The sequence below is a fragment of the Scleropages formosus genome, chromosome 20 (genome assembly GCF_900964775.1).
Source record: "Scleropages formosus chromosome 20, fSclFor1.1, whole genome shotgun sequence".
Classification (NCBI taxonomy): domain Eukaryota; kingdom Metazoa; phylum Chordata; class Actinopteri; order Osteoglossiformes; family Osteoglossidae; genus Scleropages; species Scleropages formosus.
The window spans coordinates 23,065,794-23,088,154 of record NC_041825.1 but is presented as its reverse complement, the minus strand read 5'-3'; the positions used below and the strand labels follow the sequence as shown (position 1 = coordinate 23,088,154).

Genomic DNA, 22,361 nt, shown 5'->3' with positions numbered 1-22,361 from the left:
CCTCTGTCTTTTATAGCCCGTCTCACTTTAATCTCTAGCCGTTTGGGTACCTGTGTGTCTTTGCCCAGTTAATATCAACCAAGGGCTTTCGAGATGATGAGAGAAATGTTACCAGTGTCTCTGCCAGAGAGCAGAGGAAAAGAAATAAATGCAATTAATAAAACTAAACAATGCTTCTTGTGTACTCGGTATAAATCATTGGTGCAACTTGGTTTGTTTCAGCAGTCCAAGAGGAAACACCCTGGTAAAGAAGGCTTACCACAGTCGTCATCTCGGCCAGCTCAGCTCAAGAGAAACGTGAACGTGAAATTACCGTCACACAATGACTCCTTAATAAAAGGACACGGCATATTCAGAGAAAGTGTCAGTAGGCAGTACTCAGGATTTTATTGCTGGGAGTGTTTAAGGCACATGGTCAGTTACATTTATTCATTCAGAAGGTGCTTTTCTCCAAAGTGATGCAACAGAAGTGTATCAAACAACAGATGAAGAGCTGTAGATAAAAACGTGTGAGTATTGACGCACGTTTAGCTAGTCCAATACCATGTTTCTGCCGGTGCGCGTTACACCAACGGGTCCCTGTGGAAGTGAGTCAGCTGTGCTCGGACGACTTTTCTACCTTCTGCTCCCTCTCCACGAGCATCTTCAGCGCCGCGCAACGGGCTCGGTCAATGATTTCCAGCTCACGTACTTTCTGAGGGAGAGACCGAAGGTGAGGCAAGGATTGTCGTTCATCTGCCAGTGAGAACCCAGACACATGTACAAACGTGTCCATCTATAAGAAGCTGGATAACACCAGTGCTAGAAGTGCTGTTACCAGTGACAGTGCTGATCTGCCTGAAACGGTTTTCCTTGTTGTATTCAATTAAAAGGAGTCAGATCAGGCAATGAGGTGCCATGTCTTCCCAGTTCTTCTGCAGCAGATGTAGGACACTTGCTTTGCTGTTACTCTTGTGTCCCATACTGGTATTGACCAGGTTGCCCAGGTGGACTCGTGCTTTTCGCTTGTACTGTACACGTTTATGGCAAGGTGCCCTTGATGGATATGCACTCCCAATGTTGGGGATTACCTGCGATATCTCCGTGGTGATGATGTTCTGGTAGTACTTTCCCTTCCCAAGGGCTGTCATCTCCTCCAGAAACTGCTTCCTCTCTTCTATCTCATCCAAGACTGGAACAGAAGAGCATGATTCTGTTGAAAACACTTTGTCTGGGGAAGGGTGAGACGTCACAGCTTGCAGGTTTGGGAAGAGAGACTCTTAGTGGTTGGGGGGGGGGGGTAACCATTCATTGAGCCATTGTTAATAACTGCTTATCCAATGCAGGATCACAGTGATCCAGAGCCTATCCTGGAAATACAGGACAAGAGGCAAGTCAGGGTACATCCTGGACAGGACATTGCTTGCGGGGGTAGCCGTACACACACTACGGACAGCTTACAAGCAGCAGTTCACCTGAAACGCATGTTTTTGGACTATGGGAGGAAACCCACGCGAGCACAGGGAGAACGTGCAAGCTCCGCGCAGACTTTCGGATTTGGACGCACAGCCCGGGAGCTCGGGGAGGACAGCACTGCATGCTGGGTATTTTGAGTAAAGATCTGTACATTTCAAGTGAGCTTCGAGCAATGTGAAGATGAAAGTCACTCCTCAGACACGTCTTATATCCTCACCCTCTTGGAATCTGTCCGTCTCCTCCTCGTCTCCCCTCTCTTCCGGAACGTGATGAGACCGCGGGGTGTCCGACTTCTCATTGCCAGTGGCAAAAATGTTCTGGAGCCTTCTCTTCTCCTTCTCTAGATCCCCTGGGAGGAGAGTCACGGGCAGGCAGACATTGACATGCCATTATTTTTCATCTCCGTACCGTGTTTTATTGTCCCCAAACCTGCAAATGTGTGCTTATTCAGCTGTGTCCGGGACACTTGGGCTGGCTCACAAGAGTCACCCGGGGCAGTATTAAAGCGAGCAAGAACTGGCTCACTTGTAGCACTGGGGAGGAACTTGTCCCGCGTGTAGCTGTCCCCAGCCCTGCACATTTCGGCGCTCCTTTTCTGCGGCCGGGCAGCCGTTCCGCAGGCCTGCTTCGCACTGGCTCTGGGGTGAGCGCCAGTTGCCGATGAGGTGGGCTTACAGGGCAGCCGCAGAGCGCCCCCGTCTGGTTGGGGGTACAAACACGAGCGTTTACGCTCTCCACCTGGTACTGGCCTGTTTAGAACAGTGCACAGAATCAGCATTGTTCTTCTACGAATTGAAGGTGGTGCACAGTCAGTACTTACTCTGTAACTGACTGATGATCTGTCTTTGCTTGAAGTGAGAAAGTTTCGCCTCCTGCATCATCACTGGCGCAGAAAGTGAAATGGAGAAGCGTAAACCATGCGGAAGCGCAAACCAAGAGTTCACAAGATGAATGCTAAAACACAGCAACGCATTTTGTACTGCACTTAAACGAACTCGTTGCGTGCGACTGTTATCTAGGTCTGTCTGCCGGCGTCCATCTGGAACGCGCAAACTTCCTGTCCACCCACATCTGATCGTCTCCAGTGTCTCCTTGCTGTACTGCGGCACGCGAGGGCAGCTCCACAGCCCCTTGGCTGCCCCACCCGTGTGCACGGCCTGGCCTTTGTGGGACATCTCCATCTGGAATACAGGCACAGACACTGGGGGTGATGTAGGCGGAGAGGAGGTCACTCATTCAGGAGACATACTGTGAGCCTACACTCAGTAGGTTCACTACTATACTGAAGTAGTGTGAACAAAAGGTAAAAAAATAACCCACCTTATATGACAAAGTAGAAGAATCACGAGTTACCACAGCTGTTTATTGGCCAGAAGCATTCCCTCTTAGGCATTGTGGAGATAAGGCAACGTTTTTTTTCCTGGCGCATTGTGGTCGCTATGGCAACTACAGGACCTGTTGAGAAGAGTATAGATATACTATTTGGAGATTTGAGCAATCAGTTTATGAGAACGGTGGAAATTTACAAGCAGAGGCTGAATATCACACATATCAAACAGATTTATTGTACATGTTATTTTAACGTTTTTAATTATTACGGTGCTCCGTAAATGCGATCAAGTTTTTCTGTTGAGAATATTTCTTTATTTGCAGTGCCACTCTAGTTGCTGTACATCTATATCCTACGTTTCGTCACCTTCACGACCCGGAAGTTATACTTTGTGGCGGAAGTAGCGGTTCAACGCGTGTGTGAACGTACGGCTTTGGTCGAAGTCGACATTGTTGTTGGAAGCTACACATAAAAGAGAAAATGTCTGATAATGAAGACAAGTGAGTAACTTATTGTGTTTCCTCGGTCCAAATGATGGGTTCGTTAGCCACGGCTCGCGAGAGTCTGAGGCTACAGACATGACACGGTGACGCTCCACGTTGGAATGAGACTCACTTCTTCTTCCGAGACGAGAGTTGGCGGGATTTCTGTTACTTTTGTAACTTTTCAGCAACGAAAAACAGGAAATTACTGGGTTCGGTGCTCAGATTTTATGTAACAAGGATGTGACCTCCCAGACCAATGGATGTGAAAAATGTTTTGAAATATAGTAAAACTAAAACTTAGCAAGAGCGCGAATGTATGTAAACAATAACTGAGGCGCTACACTACGACAGCAATACTAGATGATGCTGATGGTGGTTTTTAAATGTTCCTTTTTAAAGTCACACTGGTAATGAACACAATGTCATTTCTTTTAGTTTTGACGATGGGGATTTCGATGATGTTGAGGAAGACGAAGGACTGGATGATCTGGAGAACGCCGAGGATGTGAGTTTAAAATGAGTCAGTGACACTTCATTTCCAAAACAAATGTATTCGCTTGCATTTCATGTTGCAAAAAAGGTGGGTAATTTTTACTGGAGCTTAGGGTAAGTACCGTGTTCAAGGTACTACAGCTGGACGGTGAGGATCGAACAACTTGCGAGCTTTTTGGCTCCAAAAGGCAGCAGCTTTACGCCACACACTGACTGCACTACCAGCTGGCCTACCACCTAATTTTTAATTAATTAATCAATCAATCAATTAACTTAAATCAGTGAACTAATTTTTAGTTTAATTTGTCAATTTACTGTAGATTTAAACCATTATTTTTTTCTGGAAAAAATTGGTTGTGTAATTTTTAAAAAAATATTAAGTATAGTTTAATGTGTTAGTCATAACACCAACATGTTTTACTGTTTTTAACCAAAAGCATTATATCTATCTTGTTTTTTTTAATATTTTGATTAATTAGTTTATTGTCAGTAACTGCTTGTCCAGTGCAGGGCTGCAGAGCTGCGTAGTCTGTCCAGGAAGCATCACGAGTGAGACAGGGGGCACCCGGGATAGAAATATTTTCATATTTTGTCTCACAGATTATGATATAAAGAAATAAAGCTCATTAGATGGTGTCATCTGTGCTCCTGTTGTAGTACCCTTGATCAAGGAAAGTCAGCTAAATGAGTTCTTATTATTATTATTATTATTATTCCAATAATGATAAATAATAATAGTAGCGGTGACTTTGCCACTTCAGTTTCACCATATTCGCCTTAATCCTGTGTTGTGATTAGTTAAGATTTTAAATGTGATAGGAAGTAAGAATTACTTCGTAGTTTTTCTTTTGAAAGAAGCACAGCGTCCACAAGTAGGAGACATATCAAGCGGTGTAGACCATACCTGTCGTGGATGTAAAATGACCACATGACTGAGCAAAAAATCCGTGTACTGAACAATAATCCTGTGGTATGAAAAAGGTTTGTGTGTGTATTTATGCCCTTTCGGAAAGTTTTCATTGTTCAGAAGCCCGTTATATAAGTGCTGAGTGTACTTTGTTCTTCCACATTTGTCCCTTGTAAATTACCCCTTGCATTGAAAATCTTCCTGTGCCGCCGCCTCTTTTTCTCCACCTGTGTTCGCCTTGACGGACATGTCAGGATGACCAGGAGAATGTGCAGATCCTGCCGGCAGGAGAAGGCCAGCAGGCCAACCAGAAGAGAATCACCACTCCCTACATGACCAAGTACGAGAGAGCCAGGGTGCTGGGCACACGCGCTCTGCAGATAGCGTGAGTATTCCTGCGCCTTTACCGTTTTGCGTGTGTGTGTGCGCTGACATGACGGTGTCTTCTGTGATCAGGTGCTTTTGTTTACTTGTTGTTGGTGTCAATAGTGTTGTTAACTTTTTAGTTGCAGTTGTTTGCTTTTAAATACTTTCTCCATTCCTACAGAATGTGTGCCCCAGTGATGGTGGAGCTGGAAGGAGAAACGGACCCCCTGCAAATCGCCATGAAAGAGCTAAAGTGAGAGTCAAGCTGTGTCATGTTTATTGTGGTTTCACTCTTTTGCTTGAGCTACATTTGATATATTTTCTGTGTCTCCCCATTTGCGGTTGTCTGGTTTCTACCATGTGACTGGGGGATTGTACTGCCATTGCAGGAGCAGGAAGATTCCCATCATCATCAGGAGGTACCTGCCGGATGGAAGCTACGAGGACTGGGGCTGCGATGAGCTCATCATCACGGACTGAACCGGGCTGCGCCCAACTCGGCCGAGTCGTAATATGATCCAGACACCAAGACTACAACTCAGACTGTTTTCTCCCCTGTTTGGCTTAGAGTGCACGGTGCTGGAAAACCTTGAACATTTCCCCTCCTGCCAGCTGTGGAGTGACTGCGGCGCTCTGCGTGTTGTGCATTTGTTACTCGTTTCCAGTAGCAAAAAGGCCCACGAAGCGTGATACTTGAGTTGGAAATAACCAAAGTGTGGTTGTTTACTGCCCACAAGAGGGCGCTCGAGTTAGTTGGTCAGATGATTTTTGAAATTATTTTTAATAATCCATTGTTAGTTTATTCAGCTGCATGTACAATTTTCTGAAGTATAGTGGTCTTTTAAAATGTTTTAAAAACATGATTAAGTTTCTGCTACAGTTGTTTTGTTTCGCATGTTAGCCACATGCTTGACGGTCTCATCAAAATAAATTGGTATTACTAGCGTTTTTCTCCAGCTGTGCACATGTTAGAAATGTGAGTGAACACATGTTTTAAGCTGTGACAGCTTCATAAGACCAAAGTTGCTCATCCCTTTTCTGTCCTTAAGTGATCGTGGATACAGGTAATAGGACCAGTGGGCATTTTGTTGCTGAACCTAACGGATAAATTCTGAATGCACTGAACCAAAACATTTTGCTGGTAGAATCTATTATTTCCATTAGCTCTGCTGTGTCAATTTTATCGTACATATGAGACTCATAATAACTTCTTGAATTCCTGGACAATAGCAGCAACAACAACAAAATAGCAAGAGTTTGATCATTGGCTGTGAGTGTCAGTTTCCTTTTATAAAATGTTTTCTGGCTCAATCTCAGTTAATATATATATTTAGAATTTTTGCTCTTTTGTCATGTTTAATATATAATATACAGCTGACAATGATTTACACTACTCAGACCCATAGACTAGGCACCTTAAATTGCATTTTAAGGCAATTTTCATTTTCTCAGATTTGATAATACCCTATAGACATGCATGAGGAAGTTGGCTGCTATTACACTCTACAGAGGCTGCGAAAAGGGAACTTTGTAAACAAAATTCTTTCACTAGAAAAAAAGATGGGTTAGACGGTAACTACACAGAACCAAGCCATTAATCTAAGACAACTGCAAAAATCAAACTTGTCACCCTCATAATGAAGGCACAGCCTGTCCTACTGCCACTGCTGTCATTTTCTGATTTTTCAAAAATCAGAAAACAGTATTTATGATTACAGGGTTTTCCCTTCCTAACAGACTGCATGTGACTGTTACATGTCCCTGCTGCTGTTACAGTTTGATTTGTATGCAAAGTAAGATTTTTAGGAGGTTGACCTAGGGTTGACATTTCACCCAGTGTTTAACTCCCCGTGTTCACAGCTGAGTCATCGTTACCTGACAGTATTTAGCAAACATTCAAATTAGGGATTTTGACGCTGAAGGAGTTTACATGGATCAGAATTCCTTCTTTCACTGTGGTGTCATTTTCTTGTCTGTCGTTTCCTACTTCCCTGTTCTCCTCTGACTGCGAAGCTCTCTCTGAAACCAAGTTTCTTTTGCTGCCCCACCACACCCCCTGAACACTGCCAAGAATTTTAGCAAGTGCAAGGATGCACAGTCACATGGTAAGAGTGGTACAGATTTGCCCTTCCTTACGGCCAAACCCCCGGCTGGCGCACGTGTAAACAAACACCTCCCTCACAATGCAGGCCGTTAAAGAAGTTTGGTTCGTTTTACCAAGAACAAGCCTGGCAGGTAACAGAGTGTGTCTGTGCAACTTTCTCACACACTCGAGCATACAGATGCGTCCCTGAAAACGCAGCTTTTCTTGTGAAAGAGGGGAAAATGTTGCGTCGAGCAGGAAGTCGTCGTCCTCGACGGCTCCGAGGGTGAGGTTGCTGTCGGTGCTCATTGGGGGTGTCGTGTAATCAACACTACTGTGCTGGAAAAGTCGCCCTGCAGACAAACCCACACTTGTCACCTTTTCAGCTCATGTTGTCTACGACTTCATAAGATGTGCGCTTTGTACAAAAAGAAGATAATGTCTGCAGCAAAGGGAACTTTTACTGGGGTGACTGGTGATGCAGTGATTAGAGCTGCTGTTGGACCCAGATGCTGCAGGTTGGGATCCCACCTCCAGCAATAGTACCCCCGAGCATGGTACTTAACCCAAAATTGCTCCAGTAAAATCGCCCAACTGTATAAATGGGTAAATAATTGTAAGTTGCTCTGAAGAAAAGTGTCAGCTAAGTCCCTCGCTCAAGGGCACAACAGACAAAGGTGGTGGGGGTTTGAAGGGACCTTGTTCAGGGGGGCGGTCTTGAATGCTGCGCTGCGTATTGCCCCTGCGCCAGCCAGTGAGGGGATTTCTGCGGAAAGCCGACATTATTTATGCACAAACATTTTTTCCCTCAAACAAATAAGAGGAGAGGTGGGGGGGGGGCAGCAGTGTCGTAATACAGGAGCAGATCAGTGTTTTCGTACCGAACACAACAGTCTCACGCGCTTCGCGGTCGCTTCTGGGTGGGCCGTGCGTTCACGCGTGCCGTGTGCGACCTAGAGTCATCTGAATCACGGTCTCTGGAGTGTGGGAGGAAACCAGAGCTCCTGGAGGAGCCCCACTTGAACACGGGGAGAGCATGCAAACTTGGTGCTCGCTGAAGTGGCCTCGAACCTACATCTGCTCGCAGGTGCCTTGATAGGGACCTGTACTTCACTTAGTTTCTTGAATTTCTCAGTATCTCTGCTTCTGCGTAGTTATTGTCCAACCCGTTTATTGATTAGTGGAAGAACCTTTAGTAGTTTTCCCTGTTTATTTTGCCCTTGTTTGTAACGTGAGGTGGCCGCTCATTTCGGCGCTCTGAGCTCAGGGCAGAGTTTGAAGGAAGCGAATGCTGACGATGATCTGACGGTGAAAAGGTCACTTTATGGGATCGCCGTGTCATGTAAATTATGACAAATTTAAGTCTCGGGTCTTCCTTTTTTCCCCGGCTGGCAGAAGTGACACGTTTACTCAAGGGGGTGTTGAAGAAAGTGGAGCAAAGAACTACAGCAGGGTCCTTCTTGGGACGCGAACATGCAACCTTCCGGGCTGAAGCTCTACCTGCTGCCCTCACACGCCTTCGGTGCCCACAGGTGTCCTTCCCCTCCCGCTCTCTCCCTTCGTTCACTGCAAGCTTACTCCCCTCCTCACGTCCAGCGTCAGCCCCTTGTCTTTCCCTTCCATCTGCTCCCCCGCTCTTTTCACCCTCATCCCGCCCCATCCAGTGCTGGAATGTTTTAATCCCATTACACCCCAAATCTGGGCAGGGAGTGAGCGGGCGAGCGAGGGAGAGAGGGAGGCAGCGGTGAGGGTGGTGGGTGGAGGGGGTTGGGGGGGGTCAGTATGAAAGTCCCTTTGTACCACTGCAGAGCAGACTGGCCAGTTATGGGCATGACTCGCCTGCCCCCTGTCCCCCCCACCCCCCACCCCGGTCCCTCCATCAATGGCTCTCTTTGTCCTGCAGCCGATTAAATAGGGGGAATTAGGAGCCTGGTGTAACCTACCGCACACACCCACACACACCGACAGAAATTAAAGTGCTTAGGGAGCCGGGCGCCGCTTTGTTGTTACTAATGGACTGAGCTGTTTGGATGCCAAAGCGCGGTGCTGTGGGGGCCCTGTGAGAAAGGCATTCTGGGATGATCCCGACAATTCTCTGGAATTGGAAACGATGCTGTGCGATCGGTCACCTGTATGAATCATCGGCACACGCAGAATCAGAACACATTTCGTAGTATCCGTGCGCTCCCGTGTCAGCTTTGCTTGTGTCTGTCGAAAGCAGCCACGCGGCAAAAGAAAACTGCTCTTTTACCGCGGTACGGCGTACGGTGACCCTAAATTGCCCATAGTGTGTGTACATGTGAGGGAAGGAGCGTGTGTGATTGCCCTGAGATAGATGGGCAGTACGGGCAGTGCGTCCAGGGCGGACCCCACCTCACACCCTGTTTCTAGGATAGGCTCCAGACCACTGTGACCCTCCCCTGGACAAGCGGTTATTGATACTGCACCAATGGATGTGTAAATACACACTTGATCAGAAATATTCAACATTTCGAAACACAGATTCCTATATATTTCAAAAGGCTACTGATGTGATAAATTATCTTATTTGTTAATGTGAAAATGAACAAAGAGGACAGCTAGTAGTGTGGTGGTTAGTTTTACTGTCTTCGGATCTGAAGGTTGTCGGTTCGATTCCCCACCTCTGGCTGTAGTACCCTTGAGCAAAGTATTTACCCCAAAATCACCCAGCTGTATAAATGGGTAGAGATCTGTAACCTTGACATTTTAAGTCGTTTTGGAGAAAAGTGTCAACTAAATGAAGAAATATAAATATTTTTCTCTTTCGCAATAAAAAAATAAATATGACATGGGCAGCAAACACTCTTGTACAAAAACAGGAAGGCACTTTATTTCACGTGAAAGACGTTAGAGCTCCTATCTCCTTACGTGTGACTTGATATGTATTTAGTTCAGCAGACAACATAATGTGTGAAAGAATTCAAAACAACAGCGAAACGTATACAGCGTGTCGTAGGGATTGTTAACAGTAGAAACAAACCGCGTAAGCAAGTATAAATAACTGGTTTTAATACACATCACAAAGTTATATGTGTAATAGTAACAGCGAGTCTGGAATTTATTGTTATAAAGGAGAAAATTGACAGAGAATGTAAAATATAGATTTTCAAATATAGCAAAATGTATGAAGGATTGAAAGAAAGCATAGTTTAAAAAAGGGAACAACAGTCAGCTGTACAACATATGGACCTCGCAGTAAAAAGTACACAAATCACTCATATAACAAAATACCTTTCACATTGTCAAGGGAGGGATGAGCAGGAAGGGGGGAGGCGGCGGGCGATGAGCGGGATGAGGGTCGCGCTCCATTGCTGTGCCCTATCTGAGAAAGACGACCAGCTCCAGGACTCAAAGGTTTAAACAGATGGTCATACGAATATCTGCAAGTTGTTTTCCTAAACAATAGTGTTTTATGCCCCGGCATCTCACAGCACGAATGAAAAAGCTCCATACTTTCAATATCCCACATGGCAGGATGAGCTGCAGTCACTGGATTTGCAGCAGACGTTTGATGTGTGTTCTGGCTCTAATTGCTTGACCTGTGGAATATTCCGGAAGGTTTGGGTAAGTGTGCTAATCGGCTGGCTGGACAGGTTTTGGCAGTTCGAATAAGGCAGGCTCTAGAGACAACAAGTAATAAAAACATAGTCACACGGGCACCTTCTACCCAGGCAGGAAGTTCTGGATTTAATACCATCTCACGCTGAAGGAAAGGCACTTTAAAGCTTCATCCACTGAAACTCAAAGAGTTTCTAGGAGTGAAATGTGCTTGTTGTAGGTCAAAAACGTCACACTGACACAAGCGGACACCTCGGTGATGCTGTCACTGCTTTGCAAGCTTTTGTCTACATTACCAACCCGTACAGCAAAATGTTGTTGCTTATGTGCAGGACGTTTCTCAGCGGTACAATAGAATGGTTCGTGCTGGATCTAACCCTACCTCTAACCCTAACCCTAATCCTACATCTAACTCAAACCCTACATCTAACCTTAAACTTTCATCTAACGCTAACCCTAACCCTACATCTAACTCTAACCCTACATCTATTTCTAACCCTACGTCTACCTATAAGGCTAATCCTACATCTAATCCTACATCTAACCCTAACCCTACATCTAACTCTAACCCTACATCTAACCCTAACCCTGACCCTAACCTACATCTAAGGCTAATCCTATATCTAACCGTAACCCTACATCTAACTGTAACCCTACATCTAACTGTAACCCTACATCTAACCCTAACCCTACATCTAAGGCTAATCCTACATCAAATCCTACATCTAACTCTAACCCTACGTCTAACCCTAACCCTAACTCCAACCCAACCTCTACCCCCAACGCTAACCCTAATCCTAACACTAACCAGCAACTTTTCCATGTAGGCTCTTAGCCCTGCAGTATGTAGACCTCCAGAGGGAACGTAGGTGACGGTGTGACTAAACATCGCTCTGTATGAGAAGACGTTGGCCCTTCTTTGTGGGTTTGGCTGATGCAAGCTTTTCTACAGCCGTGATGGATCGTTCAGTCCTCTCGTGTAAAGTCAAATCAGGACTGAAGCATCTACACTGCGTGGAACACAGAGAAGGGAATAAAAAATCCTTCAAGGCACACGAATCCAACACACGACAGAGACGTCTAGATGCCGGGGAATCTGGGCGATGGACCTCCTAACGTCGGTAATGCACACTTTCCCACCTCTTGCGGTTGGAACACAGCCCTCTGCTTACTGTGATTTACACATTCCATTATATCAAAAAAAATATACAAAGCTCAATTTGTACTTATTCGAGAGAGCTGAAAAGCCACTATTTTACACTAAAATGTACATTTTTAGAGAAAGATAAAGCGCAGTGTCGATGACTATTTCTGGAAGTAATGTCCAAAGGGCAAAAGTGACAGCTACGGTCACAGCAATGCAGTTTCCTTCATTGACAAAAATAGCCTTTATTTTGGTTCATACAAAAGTGTTATTTCTTTATATAAAAGGACCTTTTCTCCTGCGAGGACACAAAGCTCCCCTCTTTGTTTCTGGGTCTCTCCTCCCACTGTGGTGTGCTGTGCAGAACCCGAAGCGGAACTCGGTGCCGCTGTCAGTCGGCAAAATAAAACCGCGCTCAACGGCACAGAGCCGACGTGTCGGGGGCAGGAAGGTGACGCCGATTCGACACCTGTCAGCATGTTAGTCGACACTTTTTCTCTTTCTTCGCAGCTGGAAATACATCAGTATAACAGGCTTTCCCAGCCTCGCCGAACCAAATTGTTCATTAAAAGGAGCGCTACGTACATTACTTCCGTTGGTTTCAATTTCAGCTGGAACACTCAATGTCTCCGGTTCGAGATTCACGCCAGTATCGCCTGCGTCACACACGTCTCCCACAATGCTCCTCTGTGCTTCCGAAGAGAGACAGAACGTGCACTGTGGCAGAGCCCCTTCCTCGCCACCCTCCCGTCACGGTCTGGAGAGGGTGGTGTAGACCGGCTGCTCCCAGTTCGGGGGGCTGTGTGACTGGGGGACACTGCCGGGGTCACCGATGGCTGTGTACAGGGGCCTCTGTGAGGGGCCCATGTAGGAGAAGGCAGAGTACAGGCTCGAGGTGGAGCTCGAATGGGTGTAGTAGGAGCTCGAAGCCTGATGGTCGCCGTACTCAAACTGGGCCCTGGGGGCCAAGCCAGGGAAGGCGGAGCTGTAGTGGGGGAGGCTGAGTGGAGCGTAGGTCACGTGCGAACCTCCTGGAGGGGACGGCTCCGAGAAGGCGGCCCCTGAGGCTGACTCGCTCTTGATCTGTGCTTTGGACGGGTCAGAACCACTCGAGGGCTGTTGCTGTTGCTTGGAGAGCCAGGCGGCAGAGTGTCCGCCGGCAGCTGCTAGGGCGTACGCGTAGGGAGAGGCAGAAGAGCCCGACACCGCCGTGCCCATACCAGCCGGGTGCCCGTTGGGGGGTAAGTACTGGTCAAACTCGTTCACGTCGAAGGGCTCCATGTTGGACATCACGTCATGGCTGATCTCCCCGATGTCCACGTTCCCGAAGTCGATGTGAGGCTTCCCCCCGTTGGAGGCAGATGCCGATGCCCCGTCAGCCGCAGCTCCCAGCCCTCCACGGGAGCCTCCCGCCCTACCGTTTTCCCGCTTCCCCTCTGCAGACTTCCCAGTCTGAAGCTCTGTTTTAGGGGTGCTGGGAGGCGTGGGGGGGCTGTGACTCTGGCCTGAAAGGAAACGGTACACAAAGTGGCTCGGAGAAGATGACCAATGGCGCAGCGGGAGAAGCCAGAGGTACCTCCTGTCCTTGTGCTCACCCTGGTACAGCGTGTCACTTTTAAAGTGTAAGATGGTGGTGAAAAGGGAGAATGATGTCGAATATCTGCAGTCAACTAGAGTAGATCTGCTCTGTACTTTTGTGTGGAAAGCACTGCTCAGACCCTATGGCTTCCCCACTGCTCCAAGTGGGCGTGTCCCAGGTGAAGACTCTTGCAGTGCGATTGGCTGTGGCTGACCTCACCTTCAGAGTGGGCGTCGGCCTCCGAGCTGGAGTTTGGCTTTCCGTTCTTGCGGCGCCGGGGCTGGTACTTATAGTCGGGGTAGTCCTTCTTGTGCTGCTTGCGCAGCCGCTCGGCCTCCTCAATGAAAGGCCTCTTGTCGCTCTCGTTCAGGAGCCTGCAGGGAGGGAAGCGAGGTGTCACTCAGGTGGAGGAGAGGGACTGAGAGAACCATCGTGTGTGTGTGTGTGTGTGTGTGTGTGTGTGTGTGTGTGTGTGTGTGTGTGTGTGTGCGTGCGCAGTAGGGGGCTGGGTGGTGATCCGAGCCAGACACGAAGATATGTGGGCTTCGAGATCACTTTGCAGTGCGTGGAAAGTTGCTGTCGGACCAGAGTGCAGAGATACAAGAGCCGTTTACATAACACCTACGTGTGACATCGATACTTCAACTGACAGATCTGCGCTCGATAAAGCGACTCAAGAACGAGACAACCTAATAAAGCAAGGTGAAATTATAAACTTAGAGCATTTGATACAAATATGTAAAACACAGCTGCATGATTCAGAATCCACTAGCAAGCCAGGGTAGCCCTTTAAACATTTTCTTTTACCAATAATAACATCACTGTCAAATCATCCATTCAATCACTGAGTCAGAGAAAGTCCTTGAACACTGAAAATTAATTGCCTTGTTTGCGTGATAGAATCTCTCAGCGCTGCTTTTTGTGACGGATCAAACCAGCACCTTCAGTGCAGGACCCTAAGTGTTCAGTGTCGGGAATCACTGCAGTCTTAAAGTCAGAACGACTATTTGTATAAAGTTAAAACGCAGCACCGACAAGCAAACCGCCTGCGGAGCTTTTCTGTTCCTTTCCGTTTTCCACACAAGTATTTTGACATCAGCGATCAAAAGCGTTTCAGAGAACAAACAAACCCAGCAATACACTCGTCTTCACACTTGTAAAGCACAAGGCGACCCCAGGACACGCTCGCGTCACACACTGTCCAGAGTTCACGGGGCTTGGGAATCACAGCTAACGTTGTCCTGCGTGTCCACCTGCCTTCGGCCCTATAGGTTGCACATTCCAGAACCGAGACGGTCTTTGCCTGGAGCGTGAGCCGTAACTAATGGCTAACAGATGATCGAGAGCAATAACTCGGCTCATTCCAGGCTAAAGGCAGCATCTATACGTCATACGGAAGTGGCTGGAGCGAGATTCAACACAGCACACTCTGAACTGGCCATTCTAACGTTTGTGGGTGTGTGAGTGTGTCCGTGTGGGGAGATGAGTGTGTGATTGCCCTGTGATGGAGTGGAATCCCATCCACAGTGTGCCTAACACCCTCTGGACTCTGGACCACTGCGACCCTGCACTGCCCAAGAGCTTATTAATAACTGATGTATGAATGCGCCATTAAAAGCTGTATAAGATCGAGAAAAATTACAGAAAGCTCTGATAAAAAGCAGATGGTGAACTTGAGGACCGTATCAACACATGAAACTTGTCTTGGGGCATTTTTGCTGTTGATTGAATTTGCTGATGCGAGCAGGTTGTTGGAAGCGGACGCCAGGCGCCGGGACTCTGCGCTTTGCGTACCTCCACAGTTTCCCCAGGGTTTTGCTGAGCTCGGCGTTGTGCAGATGAGGGTACTGGTCGGCCAGCTTCCGACGAGCTGCCTGCGCCCACACCATGAAGGCGTTCATCGGCCGCTTCACGTGAGGCTTGCCCTTGCTCCCGGAATTTGCGCGCACAGGCATGGGCACCAGGGTCCAGTCATAGCCTTTGAGCACCTGGCTGACCGCTTCGCGGATGCCGACGGGGAAACGGTCGTCTTCGTCGTCCGACTTGGCCGCCATCCTACTGTCCAGCGCACCCTCTTCGCCGCCCATTCCCATCACGCCCTGATGGGACCCTAACAAGGGTGATCTCCCACCTCCCGCTGCGCCACACGGGTTGCCTGGCGACAGCGAGAGACCATCATCCGATGCTCCGGGACTCGTCTCCACCTCTGATAAACTGTGCTCTTCTCCGGACATGCTCTTAATTTCCTTCGGCGCTCTTTTCGCAGAAAAGTCCCGAGGGGAACAAATGAAAGAGAGCACTTAGATATCTTGGAAGCAAATGGCGCCCATGCAGTAGCGCAGCGAAGCAACTAGGCGACGCAAATTGGTTTCTGGCTATTCCTGCCCCTCCATTTCACTGCGAAACTGTGCACTGAAAGGGTTATGTGCTCTTTGCTTCTGGGGGGGGGGCACTTTATTTAAACTCCCGAATCATGTCGAAGGAGGGCCTTCTGGAACGTTGCAGGGCCGCTAACTCGGTTTCCATGAGCGGGGCCACGGTCGCGGTGTGCGAGACGTCGCCTCCTCAGCTCTGACCGAGCGCTCCTCCTTCCCTCCTCGCTGTCGCAATATTGCCCTTCACTCCTACAAACAGAAATGAATCACTTCTTTTCAGTCAACTCATCCACTTTTTATTTTCAACTGGCAAACGCAAGCGTTCACTCAACCTAAAGTTTTCCCTTCTGGTCTGCAGGAGCATCTACTCTAGAAATAAATGTTAACAATATAACAATATGCAACATAACATAATAATCTCATTAAAAATTTTGGAACTAATTTGAATTTTTTCGCAGGGATCAATAAAGTAGCTGTTCCCTCCTGTCACATTTAATTCACGTTTATATGTTAAGACCAAGAATAGTCATAGAAATAACAGAAACACACAAAAAGGCAAAGAACAAATATAATGTAATTAATACAGTACATGAATATGTCTAATAGAATAGACAATAAGTGCAATTCCACATGAGCACCTGGAACTGGGGAACTAAGGAATTAAAAAGACATTTATTAAGTAGGTGAAGTTTTACCTTTTCCCCAATTTTTCTCAAATACGTTATTTGAACTGATGCATTGATCCACACAAGGTGGTATATGGACTATATGTAATATATTTATATTTATATATGCAATATACTGTATTTCCATGTATATAAATATCTGGAAATGTATTATAAGAATATGTGGAATATATATATGCTGTATATAATATAATATATTTCCGTATACATATATAAATACCTGGAAATGTATTATATTATAAGAATATATGGAATATATATATGCTGTATATAATATATTTCCATATACATATATAAATATCTGAAAATGTTTTTTACATTATAAGAATATATGGAATATGTTTCATCTCTGACTTCCTTTTAGTTGAGCTCATTTCGCCCTCAGACACTACTCCTCTAGACCCTTTTTTTGGAGCAGACACAGCTCTTATATAACTGCGCACTTTACCATGATTTGCTCGAGTCCTGTCAATGGGCAGAAGACACAGGACTGGCTCGCAAACAGTTATTTACATGCTCGTTATTCACAGATAAATTAAATATACTCGGCTCGTTTTTATTACATGATCAGCGAAGAAATCCGTCGCCGAGATTTTGAGTCAATTATGCGTTTCATGGACGAGTTACGGAAGGAGTTACTTAGGGTCACACAGTAAAACACAGTAAAACACAGTACAGGACATGATTTAAGCCGCCTGCTGGGGTTTTAATTCCTTTGGGGCTTTTCACGAATTGGATAAACGAACCAGCAAAAAAACATTAACTGGAATTAATTAGGCACGAGTCATGGTTTGCTGACTTTGTTTAATCCGAATAATATTTAACAAATCAGCAGGTGGCGTCGTGGTTAAAAGCCGCTTCCCTCCAGTTTGAACGTCCGCGGTTTGAATCTCCACTCGGGACACGATACCTTAATTAAGGTACTTTATCTGACTCGACACAGTAAGAATACCTTGTGAAATGGTCAAGTTTTGCATACTTAGCCGATGTTGCAAGTCACCTTGGACAAAAGTCCTAATAATAATAATAATAATAATAATAATAATAAGAATAAGAATAAGAATAAGAATAAATTAAATGACAGGTGTGTCCCGGCCATGAGAAAGTCCAGTTTCCCCCCTCCACCCCCCCCTCTTAGCGCACTGATTTCTCACGGGTTCTGCTCGTTCTCTTTCTTATCTTCCACCATCGAGTTGCGGAGGACAAAGGTCCAGTGTTGGCGCTTCAGCCTGAGGTGAGGACTCTTCCTGTGGCCCCGCCGGCCGCCCCTTGGTTACTGGGGCACTAATTCAGGTCACGCACGTCCTGCAGGGACCAACTAGCCCTACCATCTCCACGATGGTGCCACTAACCTCCATCATTTCCACCAGCTCCACCAGCGCCTCTCACCCCTTTGAACCCCACCATGTCCACCATCCCCCACCATCTCCACTATCCATATTAATTCCATCGCCACCATCCACACCGACTCCATCATCTCCACCATCCACATTCCTACTCCACCATCTCAAGTCAACCATCTCCACCGACTCCATCTCCACCATCCACATGATTCCACCTCCACCATCTCCACCATCCACACCGACTTCACCATCTCCACCATCTCCACCATCTACCTCCACGGGCTCTCTGTAGAAGTTTTTTTTTTTTCGGTGAAAGGCACTTCATTTACTTTACTTCAGCGTTCCTTCCTTTTCCACACCCGCGTTTCCCGGTTTTCATGTCGTTTAACTTAATGACTTTTTTTTTTTGCTCAGGGATATTTTTAGTATCTATCTTCCCCTTAGAAATTTGTCGCGCATATATTTACATTTATTCACTTAGCAGAAGCTTTTCTCCAAAAGCGACTTACAATGGATACTATCAGATATCATATTCGCACACGGTGATAAAATAAGATTATAAAGGCATCATGTCCGCCTTTGCAATAATTTTCACCGAGAAGTTGAAATACAAATAGTTTTAAGCTGTGAGTTGATTTGAAGACTGACGATTCATTGCTGAATTCCAGCAAATGTCACACGTAGAACAATATCTCTTATGAAAACGAGCCACAATCACGAGATCAGTGATTCCACCACATTCACACTCACACGATACCTTTGAACACGTAGTAATGGAAATTCGAGGAATCATAAACAGAGACAAGAAACAACAGTTATTACAATATTCCTTCCTCGGCTGCTGTTCTGTGATTCGTCAAATTTCATGAAATCGAAAGAAAATTACTATTTCAGCAGTGAAAGGCTGCGACCAATGACATCCAGCAGCAGTGTTTCAGCAATGAGTCTTTATTGATATATTAAATTTAATTATCTGCACTGATTTAAAAAAAAATAATTTATTTCCGTTTTTGACAAGGGACTTCACTATTATTAGACAGCTCTGAGGAGAGCATCTTGTCCAAATTCTCAAAAAAAAAAAATTAAAAAGTTTACAAACATTCACAGGCCGTCGCGTGACGCCTCCGTGTCCGTGGCGCTTCCCCCCGCGCGGCGCACGTGACCCCCAGCGAACGAGCGCTCAATTTGGCGCGTAACACCGTGCAGTATATTATAATTAATTGATAATCCGTCTTCGTGCGATGCCAAAATTACACTTAAAAAAGTATTTCTGTATTTTTTTGTTTAATCTTGCTCCCGGTCTTCACACCTTTTCGTGAATAAAAACAAAGGGAAATTAAATTCCCTATACAAATTAATTTTCAAATTATTATTATTTTCACGTAACCATGTACTGACTTGGAGTGCTAGTTAAAAAACGAATTATAATCCATAATCGCTGGTTAAAATAATTCAAAAAGACGTCGCCACACAGTCCTTAATTTAAGAATATTTCTGATTCTGCTGTGTTAAAAAAAAAACATTTAATTGTAAGAAAAGCGCTGAACGATTTAATTAATAGCCTTAAAAATGTCCACCTTCGAACCTTGCCTTCAATTCCTCATTAATCCTGGCATACTGTTTGTGGAGCTCTTTAGAAAGGACGAGATTAAATACAGTAGCTACTGCTTTCGGTACCCAGGTGATGAGTAGAAAGCCCACAACCACTTGTGTCCAACAGTTCATTGAACCACACAGCATCGACACAGAGAAAGTGATGCAGGTTTCGGGATTGAACGCTGTACCTGCTGCTCTATTATCTCCTAACTACCGTTTCATTATATTAATTAGTGTATTTTCCACGCACTGCGTATTTTGCGCCAGATGAAAATTATCTAGCAGTTATAATAACCAATCTACTTTTTCCCAGAAATTCATAAAATCCCATTGCAATGTTAGTTATAAATGACAAGATTTACATCTTACAGCACTAAGAGTAATTCTATTACCTCTTCTACTATTACTAAATAATAATAATAATAATAATAATAAGAAATTGTCAGAAATTCGGCAAATTATTTAATTTGGACAGTGCTGAAAGTATAAAAGTACAATTCCCGACAAGCACAGACCCCCGGTCCGTAAATACACAGATCAGATGTCTTACACCTTACACTGTCTCAAAGTTTATCACCATCATCATCATCATCATCATCATCATCATCATTATCATCGTCTTACTTGCTAGAGAGAGCAAGGACGCTCCGGTCCGCTTCGTGCGCTTTCCCGTGGTGACGCTCGCGCGCTCTGCCTGCCCCCGAGTCCCCTCGATCAATGCGGGCTCTGTGTCGCGAGCCTGAGCTTAAAGGGCTCCGTTGTGCGAGAAAAGGAAAAAATATATATTTCGTGTAAAAAAAAAAAAAGTCTTAAAGGAACAGTATAGGTACCGGGTCACGGCACAGCCTCGTGCCTCTCCTCGCTGATTGGCTAGTGGCCGGTTTCTTTTTTTAGAAAGGGGCGGGGTTACGAGCACAATTTTCACATAAACGCAGCCCAAAAAATGTAAGAGGGGTGCATCTGCACGGAATATGGATTACGTAAATAATTTCAGAATCATTTCATAACCATAACTATTACTACTACTACTACTACTACTACTACTAATAATAATAATAATAATATAACTTAGGGTAATGGTTATATAATATTTAATTATTTCGTTGTGTAATAAATAATTAATATAATTATAGTAAACAGGTATCTTAACTGCATTTCTCTGATTACGTCGTTCTGTCATGAAGTGAACATATTATAATGTCAGATAACTAATTTTATTCGGCTCTTATGCGCGTTACATCGATTAAATCGATTTTTATAAATTATAAGGTAATTATCTTAACAGCAAACTAATATAAATTTTATTTCTCGTCAGCTAATTGACAGAAGACACGTGGAAACAGGGAAATACTACGGTGGCAGTGAGAGGAGCTGCTTCGGTGCAAAAAATGGAGCGTCGATATTTAGATACTTTTGTAAAAATGAAAAAGTAAGTGAGGCAAGAAGTGTACAGGAAGCGCTTTGACTGTTTGTCCTAAGAACTTGGACACTGTCCTCTTGACACTTTGATGTATGAGCCATTTCTTGGTGTCCACTCTACTTTTTACTCTTACTTTTTTCAGCGGAGCTCCCTAACCCTAAATGCCGCACTGCGGGAGCCCCGTTGCGTTGCGCACAAGGCTGTGGTTTGAGGTGCTACCACGTGTTTCTGAGTGGCCCTGTAGATCGGCCTCCAAATTACAGACCCAGATCCCAAACCTTGTCTTTGCTGGGTCTCTGGAGGCCGTGCCTTACCATAGTGAGGGGAGAGCCAGTCGCTCGCTGGCCACACACTGCATTCACACACCCTCTGCCTTGTGTGTGGTGGAGTCACTGAGAATCAGAGCATCAGTGGTGTGACATGGTACATGTTAGTACTGTACTGTGAATCTCCTGCACTGTATGGCCTCACCTGCACCAAAACTCTGGTAAACGGGGTGAAAACACTCCCTCTGATGGAAACTGTGCTGAAGTAGCACCAGTGTGTTTTTCGCAGCAGCGCAAGAAATATGTCCGAATAAAAGTTTTTTTTTTTTTAAAAAAAAACTGATCTCAGTGCGCTTTCTTTTGAGCATGTAGAAAAGATCCTTAATTTTTCTATGGCACACACACTAGAGTGTAGTTTGATTTTGGCTAGGTGTAAAATGAACTGTGAAATCAAACTTATTCAATTCAGTGTCTTTATTGGTGAGAGTGGTGCAGTGAGTTGGACCTCATCCTGCTCTCTGGTGGGTCTGGGGTTCGCGTCCTGCTTGGGGTGCCTTGTGACGGACTGGCATCCTGTCCTGGGTGTGTCCCCTCCCCCTCCAGCCCTACGCCCTGTGGTTAGGCTCTGTCTCCCTGTGACCCCGTATGGGACAAGCGGTTCAGGCAATGTGTGTGTGTCTTTATTGGTGGATGGGGGGACAGGGGAGTGGTGGTGCAGTAGGCTTAGCCATGGCCTGCTCTCCGGTGGGTCTGGGGCTCGAGTCCTGCTTGGGGTGCCTTGTGACAGACTGGAGTCCTATCCTGGGTGTGTCTTCTCCCCCTCCAGCCCTGTGCCCTGTGTTGCCGGGTTAGGCTCCAGCTCCATAGGACAAGCGGCTTCAGACAGTGTGTGTGTGTGTTAGTGGACAGTTGTGTTTTACACTGATGGACCCGTGAGACGAAACAGTTCAGACTGCAGCTCAATTACAACACCGCTGACCCAGCTGATATAAAATATCCATACCAGTTTTAAAAAGGTGCATAGAGCTTCCATAATTACAAGAAAATACTGTATGTACAAAACACATTTCATGACCTCAAGCATTTCCAGCTGTTTCTAAGGTGTTTCACAGCACTGCTTACAACCAACTTATCGCTTTATAATAGGATCTTCAGTGATGTCCTTTATTTTTTTTCCGACCAAAACCAACAATCTAGACCAGAATTTTAATGTTTTACTAATGTTTTTGGGGGCAGCCAAAACAGGCCTCGTATT

At 45.6% G+C, this 22,361-nt stretch overlaps 3 protein-coding genes across 3 annotated transcripts; 1 reads left to right on the top strand and 2 right to left on the bottom strand.

The window, feature by feature from the left end:
- Nucleotides 1-240: 240 nt before the first annotated feature.
- On the bottom strand, nucleotides 241-2,867 carry c20h22orf23 (chromosome 20 C22orf23 homolog). The gene is made up of 7 exons (XM_018761736.1): nucleotides 2,776-2,867; nucleotides 2,525-2,636; nucleotides 2,276-2,338; nucleotides 1,981-2,154; nucleotides 1,673-1,804; nucleotides 1,071-1,171; nucleotides 241-694 (listed from the first exon to the last, which is right to left on the bottom strand). The coding sequence occupies exons 2-7, from the start codon at nucleotides 2,634-2,636 to the stop codon at nucleotides 593-595; spliced, it is 684 nt and encodes a 227-aa protein (XP_018617252.1). The 5' UTR covers nucleotides 2,776-2,867; the 3' UTR covers nucleotides 241-592.
- Nucleotides 2,868-3,184: 317 nt separating this feature from the next.
- polr2f (RNA polymerase II, I and III subunit F) lies at nucleotides 3,185-6,287 on the top strand. Its single transcript, XM_018761634.1, has 5 exons — nucleotides 3,185-3,285; nucleotides 3,706-3,775; nucleotides 4,924-5,054; nucleotides 5,217-5,288; nucleotides 5,425-6,287. The coding sequence occupies exons 1-5, from the start codon at nucleotides 3,266-3,268 to the stop codon at nucleotides 5,513-5,515; spliced, it is 384 nt and encodes a 127-aa protein (XP_018617150.1). The 5' UTR covers nucleotides 3,185-3,265; the 3' UTR covers nucleotides 5,516-6,287.
- A 6,247-nt stretch (nucleotides 6,288-12,534) lies between these two features.
- On the bottom strand, nucleotides 12,535-20,151 carry LOC108939783 (transcription factor Sox-10-like). The gene is made up of 4 exons (XM_018761383.2): nucleotides 20,045-20,151; nucleotides 15,215-16,044; nucleotides 13,640-13,794; nucleotides 12,535-13,346 (listed from the first exon to the last, which is right to left on the bottom strand). The coding sequence occupies exons 2-4, from the start codon at nucleotides 15,652-15,654 to the stop codon at nucleotides 12,592-12,594; spliced, it is 1,350 nt and encodes a 449-aa protein (XP_018616899.1). The 5' UTR covers nucleotides 15,655-16,044; nucleotides 20,045-20,151; the 3' UTR covers nucleotides 12,535-12,591.
- Between the last annotated feature and the right edge of the window lie 2,210 nt (nucleotides 20,152-22,361).

Bases quoted from the DNA above. Each gene is read 5' to 3' on its own strand.
- c20h22orf23 (XM_018761736.1), bottom strand. From the start codon at position 2,636: ATGGAGATGTCCCACAAAGGCCAGGCCGTGCACACGGGTGGGGCAGCC. The intron at 2,339-2,524 runs GTGGGTGGACAG...TTTCTGCGCCAG, and splicing joins GACACTGGAGACGATCAGAT to TGATGATGCAGGAGGCGAAA. The intron at 695-1,070 runs GTAATCCCCAAC...TCTCTCCCTCAG, and splicing joins TCACCACGGAGATATCGCAG to AAAGTACGTGAGCTGGAAAT.
- polr2f (XM_018761634.1), top strand. From the start codon at position 3,266: ATGTCTGATAATGAAGACAA. The intron at 3,286-3,705 runs GTGAGTAACTTA...CATTTCTTTTAG, and splicing joins ATGTCTGATAATGAAGACAA to TTTTGACGATGGGGATTTCG. The intron at 5,289-5,424 runs GTGAGAGTCAAG...CTGCCATTGCAG, and splicing joins ATCGCCATGAAAGAGCTAAA to GAGCAGGAAGATTCCCATCA.
- LOC108939783 (XM_018761383.2), bottom strand. From the start codon at position 15,654: ATGTCCGGAGAAGAGCACAGTTTATCAGAGGTGGAGACGAGTCCCGGA. The intron at 13,795-15,214 runs GTACGCAAAGCG...CCCTCCCTGCAG, and splicing joins ACCCTGGGGAAACTGTGGAG to GCTCCTGAACGAGAGCGACA. The intron at 13,347-13,639 runs GTGAGGTCAGCC...GTTTCCTTTCAG, and splicing joins GGCCGACGCCCACTCTGAAG to GCCAGAGTCACAGCCCCCCC.